Source organism: Microtus oregoni, unplaced genomic scaffold (assembly GCF_018167655.1).
Source record: "Microtus oregoni isolate MIOR12 unplaced genomic scaffold, Mior012 000019F_ref0000042, whole genome shotgun sequence".
Taxonomy (NCBI): Eukaryota; Metazoa; Chordata; class Mammalia; order Rodentia; family Cricetidae; genus Microtus; species Microtus oregoni.
This window is the reverse complement of record NW_024543078.1, coordinates 29387372-29402351: the sequence shown is the minus strand read 5'-3', so window position 1 is coordinate 29402351 and position 14980 is coordinate 29387372. Positions and strand designations below refer to the sequence as shown.

At 40.8% G+C, this 14980-nt stretch overlaps 1 protein-coding gene across 7 annotated transcripts in view; it reads right to left on the bottom strand.

Annotated features, from left to right (window-relative positions):
- Positions 1 to 14980, bottom strand: part of Grb10 (growth factor receptor bound protein 10) — a 121439-nt gene that overhangs the window by 63021 nt on the left and 43438 nt on the right. For all 7 annotated transcript variants that reach the window (XM_041669411.1, XM_041669410.1, XM_041669406.1 and 4 more), the window contains exon 2: positions 4396 to 4474. Coding sequence is in view for 5 of the 7 variants with exons in the window: in XM_041669410.1 (XP_041525344.1) it covers positions 4396 to 4474 (79 nt within the window). In the remaining 2 variants the exon portion in view is untranslated. The remainder of the gene's footprint in view (positions 1 to 4395; positions 4475 to 14980) is intronic.

The window sequence follows — 14980 nt, the reverse complement described above, 5'->3', positions numbered from 1 at the left end:
AGTATAACTCTTAATCATGTTAAAAGTTTCCCACTATTCGAAACATGATTTTTTCTTTGGATAATCACATTTGCAGCTAAGTGAAGGGCTTCTTTCTTCTTATGTTTACAGGCTTAACACATAGTGGCTCAGATCTTGACTGATTCTGGGTTATCCAGGACACAACTATTATTTCCTCATGCGTTAATTCTTTTTTTCTGTGATCAAATGCTTGAAAAGAACCAACTTACAAGAGGAAGAGCTTACTGAGGCTTATTGCATGAAGGGACAATCTACCATGGCTGGTGGCAGGAGCAAAGAATGTTCAAGAAGTCGGACTCTTCTATCATACTTCAAGGCCTGCTCCCAGTAACCTATTTTCTCTTGTGAGGCGTTGCCTTTAGAGGTCCCACATCCTCCAAAATAGCACCACCATCTATGGCCAACTATTCAAATACAGACGCCCATGGGAAGCACTTCACACTCAAATCACAGCTCCAATGTAGGACAAATGCTGTGGCTTTCTGACTGTCCACTTGAAGGAAATATGGAGGCTATTTTGTAACTCTGTTGGTCAGTTCTCTACTATAATGAGTGGGGACGAGTACTAAATACTCTTTTTTTCTGCCTATATATTATCACTTGCTTTCCCTTTAGTCTTGTAACATGTTTGCTGTATTCACCCCAGCTTATGATAATAAAATCATCTCTGCATTACTATAGCTAACCCAACTTGGGTAGAATATTTAAGACTCAACTAAAGAATCTGATTAACTATTGAGTTATTTATACTTTAAAAATATGTTAACATGTGAAACAGGCCTATAATTTTGACTTCTGGTACTATCTCAAATATAAACCTGTTTTCCGTGGAAACCGTTCTTGTGCCTATCTCTCTGAAACAATCTGCATAGACAGACATTACTTGTTCCTCCAAGATTTTGTAATATTCACCTGTAAAACTCTTCTTGAAGGAAGAGTCTTGATCATTGGCTCCATTTCCTCAACAGTTATTTAAGATTTTTCTATTTTAGGTATTAGGTTTGAGCTCAGTGGTGGAGCATTTGCCTGGTATGCCCAGGGCCCTAGAGGCTCAACCACAAGCACTACATATAAACAAAGATTTATCTATTTCAAGAGCAGATATGCTTTGACACCACTGCAATACATTCCCTCTATTTCCACATTTACAGTTCAAGGTTTTCTCCCTTTTAAACCTCTATCCTGTACTAACATGGGTTGCTCTCACACGTCTGGGCACTGTGTTATATTCTTTATGTATTTATTAACACAAAGGACTAGCTTTGGCTTCATTATTGTCTGTTGCTCTATTCTTATTTCAACGAGTTTCTATTTTAGTCTTTCTAATTTCTTTCTTTGAAATTCTTAGATGTATTCAATTCACACTCTTCTAGTTTCAATGACTCTTCTTTCTGGAGCACATTAGTTAAGATCTGCACACCACGTTAGCTGTATGGCAGACTAACTAGCTGCCATGCAGTCACGTTCATTCCATTCTAAATGACTGGGATTCCCACCGTGCAGGTCATGAGTGAAATTAGGGTGTGTTTTAAAGTGTCTACAAACATGTTTACATGCTTTGTTTTGAACTTTTTGTGTTGACGTTTGATTTAATCACACTAGGTCAAAGAACAAGGCTTGCATGAAATGATTGCTTAAAATTTACTGCAACTTTCCATAGATGGTCAACTTTTCAAAAAATGCTACAGGTTCAGAGAAGAGTCTACAGTGTCTGGTGGGCAGGTTTGGGGGTGAATCTCAAATGTGAGTCTGTGAATACTGATATGGATATATTTTTTTCTTCTTTTCTATATGACATTGTTTGATTTTTAAAAAAATGTATTCTTGTTTTTCCCAGTAAGTCAGAAACTATAGATATGTGCTCTTTTAGTGAGTACTGTCAACTTGTAGCTGCACTTAAAATCTTCAAACGGACTATTAAGTTTGCCTTTTCTTACGGTCACAAGTTATTCCATATTTTATTTCTCAAAACTAGAGCCTTTTCACATTTGACTCACAGTCCCCAAAGACTCCCAATATGTGAATATGTGGTGTTCACTTTGTTCCCATTTCAACCATTTGCATGGCCCTGAACTCAACACCATGCTAGTTTCTCTCCATTGCACCATTTCCTGTTTGCCATGCTTTCCTCAGTGCTCATATTCTCCTTTCCTGAAGTACCACTTTTAAATACTAAAAATCAAAACCAGGGTCTGTGCCAGCTAAGTAAGAGCTCTACCACCGGGTTATGATGTTTCTCTAGCTCTGAATATTCTCTGAATGAGGCTGACCAGTAACTTGTTTTCTGAAGAACCAGTTGAAAAATTTCTACTGTGTCTTTACTAGGAAGGCTACACTGGTATAAAACTCTAGATGGATAGTTATCTTTCCCTCAGTGCTTTGAAAGTAAATCATATTATCTGACATTTATTGTGCCTAAGTTGGTTATCAGTGTCATGGTGTGTTAGGACATCTATTTCTTCCCTTCAGAACTTTCTTGGCTTCCATTACTTTGAACTAATCTCTATTTGTCTTTGTTGGTTCTATGGCTGTACTGCCATGTTTTCTTTTGGTTTTTCTTTGTTTTTTCCTGTGTTACATGCTATGGGAAAAGAAGGACTAACAACAGCCAATGTCACAGGCGTGCTTAAAGGGAAAAACTCTCTCAGGGCAATAAGCCGTCGAATTCAATATAAAAACGTGGTTCTTTTCCATTGAAGCTCTGTTTCAGATGCTGTGACACAGTGGAGTCCTAGCTTCCACTGGCTGCTATATAAGAGACATGAAGAGCTCTCTTTAGGGGGCCAGCTCTGCCCACTGTCTACATGGCAGTTGAGAGTAAAATGTAAAGATAATAGATAAGAGGTAAGCTTTTAAGAATTCTTTTAGATTGATTGCTAATTTTATGATAAAAGGGTTAAGCACAGACTTCTGTTTGAACATCTCAACCTCGTGAGCTCATTCATCAGCGGCACAGTGTGCTGAGTCAAACCAGCCTTCACAAACAGGTACTTTTTCATTTACATTATCTCACTGGAAAATTTTCTGAAGTGTGAGCCTGAGTTTGTTTGTCAAAGACAATCCTGGCTCTTTTATGAGCTGCCTAATGCTTGAGAAAACACTTATTTGATTACATGGTACACTTCAGTGTTTACTTTTTTGCTAAATGTCATCCTCATTTTCATTAAACAATTTACAACATTCTGATTACTCCAATTACCAGCTCAAAAACATATGGTTTCTTGACTTACACTTACTTACCTGGAGCCCAGCAATGGCCAGGTGAGTTTCCCCAGACCCACATCAAGGTCAGTGGCTTCATTCTTGATCAGAATTTCCATTTCTTAGATCTAACTTACCAAATTACTTTCATATTCATTTACAGACATTGTCTTCTTCCCCATAGACACCCTCTCAGAAATTTAACAATATAGAAGGAACAAGAAAAGGGAAAAGAAAAAAAAGGGGAGGAGAGATGCCTAGAGTACATGCATATAAAACTAGCATAACTGAAAATACAAAATTACCCAAATATAAAGGATTCTGCTGTGGAGTTACTCAACAGAAAACCCAGCAGTTCCCAGGGTGAAAGGACACTCAGAAGGTAAAAGAGAGGCTCCTTCTGTGGAGGGACCCCAACAGGCAATGGCCAGTTGCATTTAGGTAGAACTCGGTGCCCTAGCAAAGTAAGAGGTGAATCCCAGCTAATTCACACAAATCATAATTTAACCTTTGATTCACTGAAGTTTGCTCATTGAAAGGAAATATGTAATGATATATATGCTGGATTTTATTGGTCTGAAGAGAAAAAGAGGGTGCTAGAATCTTATTTTCTTGATGGCAAGAAGATTTTAAAGTATATAGCTGGATTTCTGTATCCCCAGGATTCACATTTATATATTGAACCAAGCATAGATCAAAAATACTGGGAAAAAAATTTCACCTATATTAAACGGATACATGTTTTATCCCCCATGTAATGGTGTCCCCAAACAACACAGTGTGACAAGTGTTTCAAAAGTGTCATACTAGAGAATGATAAGCATTTTAACAAGGATGTACAGTGCATGGTATGAGCACAGGCTCCAGGTTTTATCACTTTTAATTTTTTCTTTTTTTTTAATAACAAGGTTTCTCTGTGGTTTTGGAGCCTGTTCTTTTGGAACTAGCTCTTGTAGACCAGGCTGGCCTTGAACTCACAGAGATTCGCCTGACTCTGCCTCCCAAGTGCTGGGATTAAAGGTGTGTGCCACCATTGCCTGGCGGTTTTAGTACACTTGATACTGACTCAGTCCCTTTCACACTGTCCTATATACAGGGTACCCTGGAGCCTCATGGGCACCAAGGACCACTACGAAGTTCTCACAGAGCTGCACAGTTACAGTCAGTTCTTACCTGGTTGGCTTCTCGATTGAGATGAAAACCCAGTCCGGGCTAGGTTTTGTGGTTTAGAAGATGACTGCCCCACTTTGTCCTAAAAAAAAAAAAAAAAAGACAACAGAGTGAAAGGAGGAATTGCACCCACCACCAATTTCTCTCTTGCTCAGTTCCTTCTTAAATGACAGGTAGAAACGTGCTGTGGAAGGGAAACCAACCATGGCAAACGGTGATCTGTTGTCAAGGGAGCTAGCAGGGGCTCCTTTTTTTTTTTTTGTTGTAGATTTCCCCGAAAAGTAATTTAAAAAGGACAACTGCTGACCGTTCAGCTTGGGCAATGAATGTCAATAATCAACACTCTATCGAGCACATGGCACTTTCTAGAATTGCTGGGTAAGCAATCTTGGACTTCCTGGGTCAGAACAATCCAGTCAGGGACCATAAGGTGTTCCTTGCCAACAGAGGCTGAGGAGCGCAGCGCAGGTCGAATAAAGACAATGTTTTAGGCAGAAATTAAAACAGCAGATCCAAAATTTTAGAAAAAAAAAATCTTCAGAGAAACATCTTAAGCCAATGAAAGAAACATTACAATATGGGTAGGAATATGCCACTTTATATCCGCACGCTTACAAAAAAGTGACTAAATCTTGGTAATAAGATGTTAACTACCTCTTACAAATCTGCAAAATCTGTGAACATTTTGAAATCACATACTACTTCTGTAATTAGAAAGGTTTTGAACTGTGCCAAAAGAACAGTGTGTTCATTTAAGTATACTTAATAAAAATATATAGTCACAAGCAGAGCACAGATTTCTTTCACTTACAGTGGGATCATGCCCCACTAAATTCATCATAAACACACAATATCTGAGGTGAATAGGGCATTGAGCACACCCAACCGACGCCACGTTGTGCTAGGGACATGGCAGACTATGGAGTACTTCTTGTTTCTCTGTGACCATGAGGCTCAACACTGCATGAACTATGACACATACTCACTGCCCTGCATAGCAAGACAGCATCATACGACGGTATTAGTCCAGAAAAAGATTCAAGTTGAAAATTCAAAATCCCTGTGCTGAATGCATATTGCTTTTACACAATCATAACGTCAAAAACTTTCTAAGCAAAACAATCATAGATTGGGGAATGATCATCTACAATTGATAAACCTATTGTACAAATAACAACTGTACCTATTCATTGTTTCAAGAATGCCAAGCTACTGTAGCATGAGAATCTTACTCTGCTAGTGTCAAGGATATTTTAGAATATACAGTTGGCCTTCTGTGCTTTTGCTTATGACTCCATGTATTCAACCAACTAAACTGAAAATGTTAGGAAAACATGCTTTGGTATGTAACTATGAGTAAATAAAAAACTTATAATTTCTCCAGTAGGCAGCATCTTGTTTCAAAAGGAAATAATGGATTACTGCAAGGTCTGTTGGGTTTCTCGGAATCTGACCACAGGTAACAAGTTGCTTATAGGACTGTGGCACCGTCAATAATATCAATAGGAAAGGTGATGAAAAATAGAGAAGTTATACTAGTCCAATTTTGTTAAATTTCTTTAAGTTACTCTTTAATATTTGCTTTATCCTGTGGTGTTTCTATGTATTTCTTCATAGAACTAGAGCTGAACTCGTGGTTTAAATAAGAAGCTTGCTACTCTATTAAATTCACTGAGCAAATCTCAGTAGCACATCTCAAATGCAAGCCTGGCAAGCTTGAGTTCTTGCTCTTCCGGGCAGGGTGCAGCTTCACATCACCATTTCCAGTGCACCAGGGCTGTCCATAGAGGAGGACATGGAAAGCTGGCTCAACACCCCTCACTCAGTCCTTCCTGCCAAATCACCTCACGGTCTAGGAAGAGCACATTGCTTTCGCAAAGGTGTCGGAGTGGTGGGGCATGGGTCTGCAGCCATACTTCACATCAGTGTGTAAAAGGAAGAGCTAAGGTAAGATCCACACTGGGCTTCAGAACACTGCCGTGTGTGTGTGTGTGTGTGTGTGTGTGTGTGTGCAAGAGAGTGCCTTGAGGAAGAGATACCAAAGGCCAGCTCATCAAAGGCACTCACAAACATACTTCAAAGGAAGAAAAGTTGCCTCCATACTTTCTCCAAGGAAAACCCACTGAAATCAAAACAAAATCCCAAGAACTGACGCCTACCTCCTTCCCCTCAAAAGAAATTATTTTAGAATTTGTTAAAATATGAAGAAAAAATATAAGATAAACCCCACTCTAATCACATACCAAAGTATTTAGCCTATCTGTATCCCAAAGATTATTTTTTAAAAAAGAAACATAACATATGTATACAGATAAAATGTCTGCATTACTTGCAGAGAATGTATGTTTTTGGAATCACAAGGACAATATGATCCTAGTTGTTAAAGAAGGGATATACAAATCATATTTAAGTAATCTCTGGCATAGTTTGGTCAACACATGTAACCACCATTAGATGAATCTCTTCAGAGATATAGCATTCCTCGCCGCATAGATATTAATTTATTTGCCCAGTGTTCTGCTGATGAATATATAGACTTCTGTGAATACTTAAATCCAACTTGTATCTAAGATGTCCCACTAAGGCCCATCTGTTGAAAGGGAGGAATCTGGTAACAGGAGAAAGAGAGAGATGTTACAGATGTCATCTGACCAAATGGTATTAGCCAGTTTTCTTTAATATAGCAAACACCAGAGATAACAATCTTAACTTACTAAGAGAAAAGGTTTATTTTTTTATTTTTTTATTTTTTTTGAGGAAAGGTTTTAATCTGATTCAGTTGTCAAGGTTCAGTCTACAACTGGTTGGCTTCAATGTATCTGGGTACCTAGTGTCAACAGCAGGGAGTACATGGTGATCAGCTTACCTCATGGTCAAGGTTTTTGAGAAAATAGAAAGAGAGCCAGAGACAGAGAAGCCCTCTTCTTGAGGGCAGGCCCCCAGAGACTTAACCATCCCACCTGACCTCTCAAAGGTTCCACTACCTCCCAATAGTGCCACCCTGGAAAGCAAACCCTTAACATGAACCTTAGTTCAATAAATAACTTGCAAACGACAGCACTATTTGTTACCCAATCCTTGTTTTGCCTGCTCTAGGTTGCTGTGCACACACATACACGAATGCACACACGCATGCAAACATACACCTTCTTTTAAGCCCCTACTCATCAGTTCCGCACATCTGTATGCTCTTGGGCTGACACCCTGCATTTTCCACTTGCACAGCCTGCCAACAGGTTTTATCATCAGCAGAGTATTTCCTTTCTTGCTTCTTTTACATGAACATCTTAGTCATTTTCTTCCAAGCAAACTTGAGCCAGGAAAGATTTAATACAGGTTTAGAAAAGTCACAGAACACATAGCTTCATTCAGTATAGACTGTATGTCTGCTAGAAGCTATACCATACAACCCAGGTATGTAGGGACCTCAATCAGTTAGCTTTGTATAACCACACTTTAAGATGTTTATACAGTGATAACATTACCTAAGAATTCATTTCTTAAAACGTATCCATGATATGAGTTTAACTTTTAAAGTTTGCTTAAAATATTAAAATGTCTCATCTGAAATATATCTTTGAATGAGTGTTTCTATCACTCATGGAAATACCACTATTGGACCATTAGCCTGGAAGCAGTTCACAAGGATGCTAGGAAACATTCATCAAGATATACAAGCCTACCATTTCTAAGACTGGAAGGGTCTGGGTTCTCATGTCACAGATCTCGAATAGTTTTGATTAAATATATCCGTTCACAATGGACATGGCCCTACCTGATAGCATCTAGCTACATCCTACGAATACTTAAGTCTGAGGCTCATTCATACACTCAACACACCATTTTCCCCGAGACGTCTCAGAAATCACAAGCGAACAGGGCTATATAGACATACTTTCTTAGAACTAGGAAGAAAAAAGATATACCATGTTGTTAAATGTTTGAGACAGAAAATTATTATTTGGTATAAGTATGCAACCAAATATTACATAGGACTTGACCTAAACATTATTTGTAGTTTATCTACAGCTTCGCTAGGGAGTCTCTACTTTTATCTGACAACATTCATGTATGTCTCAAGCACTGTTTAAAATGTGATGCAGTCACGAAATCCCACGAAGAAGTGCATGTGTTTGTAAAATCCCCAGATGAAAAAATAGAAAGTCATCTTTTAAAATTAAATAGGTTAGAGCTTCAGACAAGAATTCTGTTCCCCCCTCGAGAAGTCAAAAAGACTTGACTCAAAATGAGTGACCCTTAGCTGAAATGCCTGGGACCAACAGTTTTTCCTTTCTTTTCTTTTCTTTTTTTTTTGAGACTGTATGCATGGATATATTGATAGATCGTAGGGATCAATTCAGGTCTAAACATGAATTCAGTTATGTTTCATACATGCCTTTTCCTCACAGCATCCTTAATGCAATACTTTTAATTGTATGCAGGTTCAGGGAGTAGATTTGACAATTGTGGCCTTATGTTTTGCTTGTTTGTTTGTTTTTTTCCCCTAAAGTCTTTAATTTTAGAATAGCTCAGGTTTCAGGATTTTCAATTGGGAACAGCCAACCTGTGTATTAAAAATCATGGCATTTGTAAAATGAAATCAACCCCACCCCCAAAGGCAGCCGAGTAAAGTTACCTACTGACTGTGGCATTGACACCCAGAAGGTCAAGAGCAAATGTCTGCCCGCCATTCCGAGGCAAACAATGTCATGCTGCCAGGAGCAAGGGAATGAACAGCGAGGCCAGACTAAAGGTTTCCTCTTCAGGTTAGTTTCTGTTTATCTGTGTGTCTGCTTCCTAGCCTCCTGGCCTCCACGAAGATAGAACTGGGCAGGGGAAAGAGAGGGTGGCCTTGTGGTCACTGCCTCCCTCATGAGCAGGAGGCCCGGTTAATAGCAAATACTTTTCAGACTATGGTTCTTAATTACTATGCTGTCTGCCTCCAGAAAAAGGTGGGAGGGTTGGGAGTGTGTTCCAAAAGTTCTTTACCTGAAACCATCAAGGGCACTTTCTTAGTTAGTGCTGGACCTTCTCAGATCCATGTGGTTTTGGAAGTACTTGCTCAAGTCCAAGTCTGCCCTGCCAAGCAGATCGAAGTAGAAACATGCCTTTGTGAAAACAGGAAAAGCCCACCCTCTCTTGGGTGGCCCAATCTGGGACACTGCACTAAATGATGAAATGGGACTCACACAAAACACTGAAATTGGTGAAAAGAGACAGTGAAGATGGTCAGCTCCCTTCTGTCTCTGCATTAAGAGAGTAAGATGGTGCCTGGGTTGCATGATCACATCCCTGGGCCTTTAATTTCACAAAATGGTGGCCAACAGAGCAAGGTAAGCCAGGGAGGGATAAGGGCTGGTTGGGGTTGTTGTCTTGATTGACTATGTTTCATAAACCATATATCAGCTTGCTGTGTGAAAGCTCCTTAGCGATTCTTGTTGGTCAAAGCCTGGGGCCAACCTTCTCTCCTCTTGACTGTTCTCAGCTTCTTCAATAACCCTCTCCCTTCCGCTCCAGCACACTCCTGAGATCCTGGTCTCATAAGCAAGCATTTAACTTCTTCCACTCTATTGATCAAGAGCCCAGGTGTTTCAAAGCTTGGGGAAGTGACCTGGGGAAGGAGGACATGTGTCAGGGGTGGGTGTGGAACCCAATTCAGGGGAAAGGCCAGTATCTACTATGCACTGACCACCTACCTACTTGCTGTCATCCCTCAATAATGTCTTGGTTTAAAACCAACCTTTGACCATCTTCCCACTTGGGGACATCTGTTGAGATGGTACACCATCTCACCATGATGGAGTCCTCACCAGAGTCTTCACAAGGTGATTCTTCTGAAGAGAGTACATGAACTCCCGTAGTGTTGGGTTTTAATTGTGTTATTATAAATGCAGTCAAAGTTGTGAGAAGATTTAAACTGAGAGGCAGGGGTGGGGGAAACAAAGGGACTTTGCCCAGTTGTGCAGTACATAATCCATGAGTGTGAGCTCATGAGTTCTCAACAGTAGAAGATGTCACTGTACCTATTTTCCCGAAAGTGCCTGAAGTATCACACAACGTGGTGAAAGCTGTAATCGGCACTCTTAACTTCTCTTCCAGTAAGATGTACAAAATCAGACCTCCCAATGACTAGAACACTAACTAAGAATGATCTGGTGGTATGCTTTTGCCCCACATGGTCCTGCCTGCTTAGATGCCACACTTTATAACCATGTAAAGGCAAAGGAAGGGAGAGCAAAGACATGTCAATCCAGCATAAAGCCCAGCCAGAACAGTTTCCAAGAGTCTGAAGGAGAGAAGAAAAGCTCAGCATGCCAGCTGTCTCTATCAAGGAGTGAGGGCAATACTTTTTATCTGTAATGGTGCCAATTACACTTTTTGCTTATGATACTATTTATATAAGCTGCTGAGTCTATCATGAAAACGTTTTTATCATTTCTGGCCAGACTTCAAAAAACTTGTCTCATATATGCATATACATGAATATATACGTGACAAAAAGGTAAGCATGTGTGTGTGCACGTGCTCAAGTTTTCACTTTAATCTTCCCACTAACCTAAATTCGTTAACTAGGCACAGAAAAGCCCTAGTATCCCACATTTGGCATTTCTGCAACATAACTACCTCCAAAGGAGACTATTTTAGACATCAGCAAAAGCAACTTTGGATTGCTTAACTTTAACACCTCTTCTGCTATGTTACTCACACACACATCAGATTGAGTTATTCATGGTAGAGTTTGTCAATGTTTCATATTTTAAACACCTACACTGAGAAGTTACATAGCATACACTTCCTCTGTTGGACGTGTACAATCTAGTGAGTACTGCTATCAAGACAGAGCGTACAACCCTCACCAGGTTCTAATTTTAGAATATTTCCATCACCCTCCAAAGAAATCTCATGTCCGGGGCCTGTCAATCTTGACAAATGGTTTTCCCAAAATAAAATGTCTTTGCCAAGTCAGTTTTATTCCTGGTTTTAGATCCGGTATTCCCATATCAAGGAGGCAGCTTGGCCTTAAGGTGAAGGACACTGGCTCTAGAATTTCTGCAGATGAGCAGTTATGTGACCTTGGGGAAGACTCCACAACCTAAATCATGCCCATAAGAGCTCCTCAAAGCAAATGTCAGCAGCTGCTTTCACTACAATCACTGGTGTGCCATGTCTCCCTCCTCTACTTCTTGCTTCTCCAGCACCACCTCTCCAGAAATACCGCCATCACCACTTGAGTTCACTTCTTCCTCCACCTTCTCCACCACCACCACCACCACCACCACCACCACCACTACCACCACCACCACCACCACCACCACCAGTTTCTCTCACTGTTCCTCTTTTTTCACCATTTCTATTTCTTCCACTACTCCCTCTACTTGCGTCAGTTTCTACCTAGCCTTCCTGTTATCAACTAGCAACTGCATTCTACCTCCTCAGCTTCCACAACTTCCAATGAACTCCATTCCCACCTCTCTCCTCTACTAGTTTAAACAGTTAATCCACAGCTGCCATGTGTTTTCTCTCTACCTACCATCACTGCCTACACATCCTCATCTTTAACAAACCACTTCTCCCAAGAAAAGACAACTGAAAGGACACCAGAACTTACACCTCAATTACACAAGGCTAGTTTTGTCAGAAGCATCACCAGGGAGCACCTTAGTCTTCTGTGAGTTCTATAACTTCAGCAGCAACTGGAAACTCTACTTGTAGAATCTCTACCCACATCCCATAACTATCCAATCAGGAAGACTATCAGCCTTTAAAGGATATAAGACTATCAGTCAAGGAATAAATTGGGGCATGAACATATTGGAAAACAACATATTTCTAAATTGAATAAAAATATTTTGATTCTGACCTCAAGAAATTCTGGCCCCATGACTTAAAAAAGTTTTGGAAAAGGGAGAAATTCCAGGTTTTACTCTCTGAATATTTTCCCCTATCACTTTCCTCTCCTCTGTCACAGAAAATTATTACATATAATGAGTTCCAGGGAGCCTCAAAGAAGCAGGCTAAAAGGTCACAAAGAGGCTCAGTCCTTTGGAGCTCAAGAATCACCCAGCTACACATCCACTCGCAGACCCCCAAATAAAGAGGAGTAGGCACTAGCTAATAAAAATGCAATGTGGCCAGTTAGCAAGTACAGAGTTCAAACTTGGAAAAACAACACTGGACATTCTGGTCTGCTAGTTTCAGGGACAATCCCTAAGCACCTCAGAGATTCAGCTGCCTTGTCTTAAACAGGAATCGCCACGGAGGAACTGCCATCAAAATGAACCTAGACTCTCCAGTTCCATGCTTTGTATGTTCTCTCTTGGCTCCCTAACTCCTGTAACATCTATACTAAGGCCAGAGTCTGAAGCACACTTTAGAACAATTAACTGGATGGAGCTGCCTTCAGAGTACAGTACCAACCAAGTCCACAGCAGGCATACAATATGCCTATACTCTGCCCCTACTTTAGCAGAAGGAAGGCATGCACCCCTTCCCTGAACTTGCTCAACAATAATCTCAGAACTTGGAAAGGGCCCTCACTGTCCTGACTGACCGGGAAAAGGCCCCAGGGTTGAGTGTGATGTAATCCTTGGTAGTGGTTCTTCCTCATCTCTAAGTCCCTGTAGAGGGCAGAGGGCCAAGGGTAAATGGCAGCTCATGGCCAAGAACCCAGAGGCAGAATGGTATTGGTCCAGAGCTCCAGCCTAGATCCCCATAGCATATCTAGACTAGGTGTGAATGCTCCTCAAAGGACAGGTGTGAGATGGAGCATGCTGGAGTTCAAGGGGGTAATGGTTCAGGGTGACACTCTTTAAAATCTTTGTGGTTTGAATATGAACCATTCCACCGTACCCCTAGGCTTATGGCTCTCTTTAGGAAGGTTAGGGGACCGTTAGGATAATGGAGCCTTGATGGAGGAAGTATGTCACTGGAGGCTGGCTTTGAGCTTTAAAAGCCAGTACCACTTCCTATTGTTTCTCTCTCAGTTTCCTAACTGTGGGTGAAATGACCATTCTGCTTCCTGATCACCAGGCAGACTCTGCTCCTGCTGCCCTGCCTTCCCTGCTGCGATGGACTGTATCCCTTTGAACTGTAAACCAAACCTTTCTCTCATCAACTGCTTTTGTCAGAGCATTTTATCAAAGCAACAGAAAGGACCTGATATAAAATCCACTCTGCCTTTGAGTAAAGCATGAAGCTAATATGAAAAGGATCATATAGGTTAAATCAGAGCACAACAAAACTCAGTCCTTTTGTCAAAGGGTGCCTTCTTTCTGTAAGGCAGCTTGCCTTAATATTATGAAGGATGATTGGGACACAAGAAGGTCACTTCATCCTTATTGTGACAGGGATAAAATATTTATGAACTACTAGTGTGGCAAACTAAATAATGTAAGTTAACACTTCACTGTACAGGCCATTTCCTCTTCTGGAAAACAGGATCAGTAAATTCCCTTTCAGTTCTACAACTGGACTAGTACATTTTATAAAAATATTCCTGAGGCTCTATTAGACCCATGGTGAAAAACGTCTTATGAACTGGGTACTGTAGTGCATACCTATAATTTCAATACTAGAGACGCTGAGGCAGGATCACAAGTTGATAGCCAGCCTGGTAGCTCCAACATAGTTGGAGCCTGTCTCAAAAAAGTCCTAGGAAGGTGAGAACAATGGCCTGAGCTGCATTGCCTATACAGACTTCTTTCAAGCTTCAGTGGCCATTAGAAGAAATTTGTGGAGACCAACCCCAAGTATGAGTCCTACCATGCCCTCCTGCTATGTGGGAAGACGGAAGGTAGCTCAGCGTTGTCTTTACTGTCTTCAACGGCATCCTGGATAGTTGAACTATTAAACCTCACCAACCCAGATTGAGTAAGAAGTTGACATCTTCATGTTTCCATCTACTTATCCTGGCTCAGTAAGTCCTGAAAAGCCTAAGAACCCCAGTTTTCATTTGTAGACTAATGTAGATAGTAGCGCCTATACTTATGCCTATTCCAAAGGGTTTGTTGGGAAGGCAGTCACAATACACAAGCCAGTTTCTCTGGCTATCCCGGAGGAGATGGTCTCCAACTCTTTCATAGCTTAATATGAACTGGGGGAGAGGTGGTAGTGGGCGAGGGTCCACAGGGAAAAACATGGAGGCCTTCACTGTTCTGTTTAATAAGCTGTGTACATACTCTTCCATGCCTGAATAGCAGTTATAAATGGCAACAAACTGTCTATTCATAGGGCCACTCTAGCTTCAAACAGACAGCAAGGAGGAAGAGCCAGCTGGCCGCCATCACAGAAGCCCAGCTGCCAGGTTGTGCACTTCTAATACTGTCAACAAATGGAACGACACTTGCAAGAGAAGATGGAGGACGGTGGGAGTAAGTATATGCACACATAGATATGGTGTGTGTGTACATGTGGTACACTTACACTAATTATGGATACAGGTCACCTGTAGCTACCATAGGCCCTTGCCTTTTCCACTATTAAAGTTGTAAAACATTTCTCTACCCAGAGAGTTTCTTTCTGAAATATGAACTGATTCCACTCTAGGACATCCATGGCAGTCTTGCTTGCCTGCTTACTTGTTGCTAGC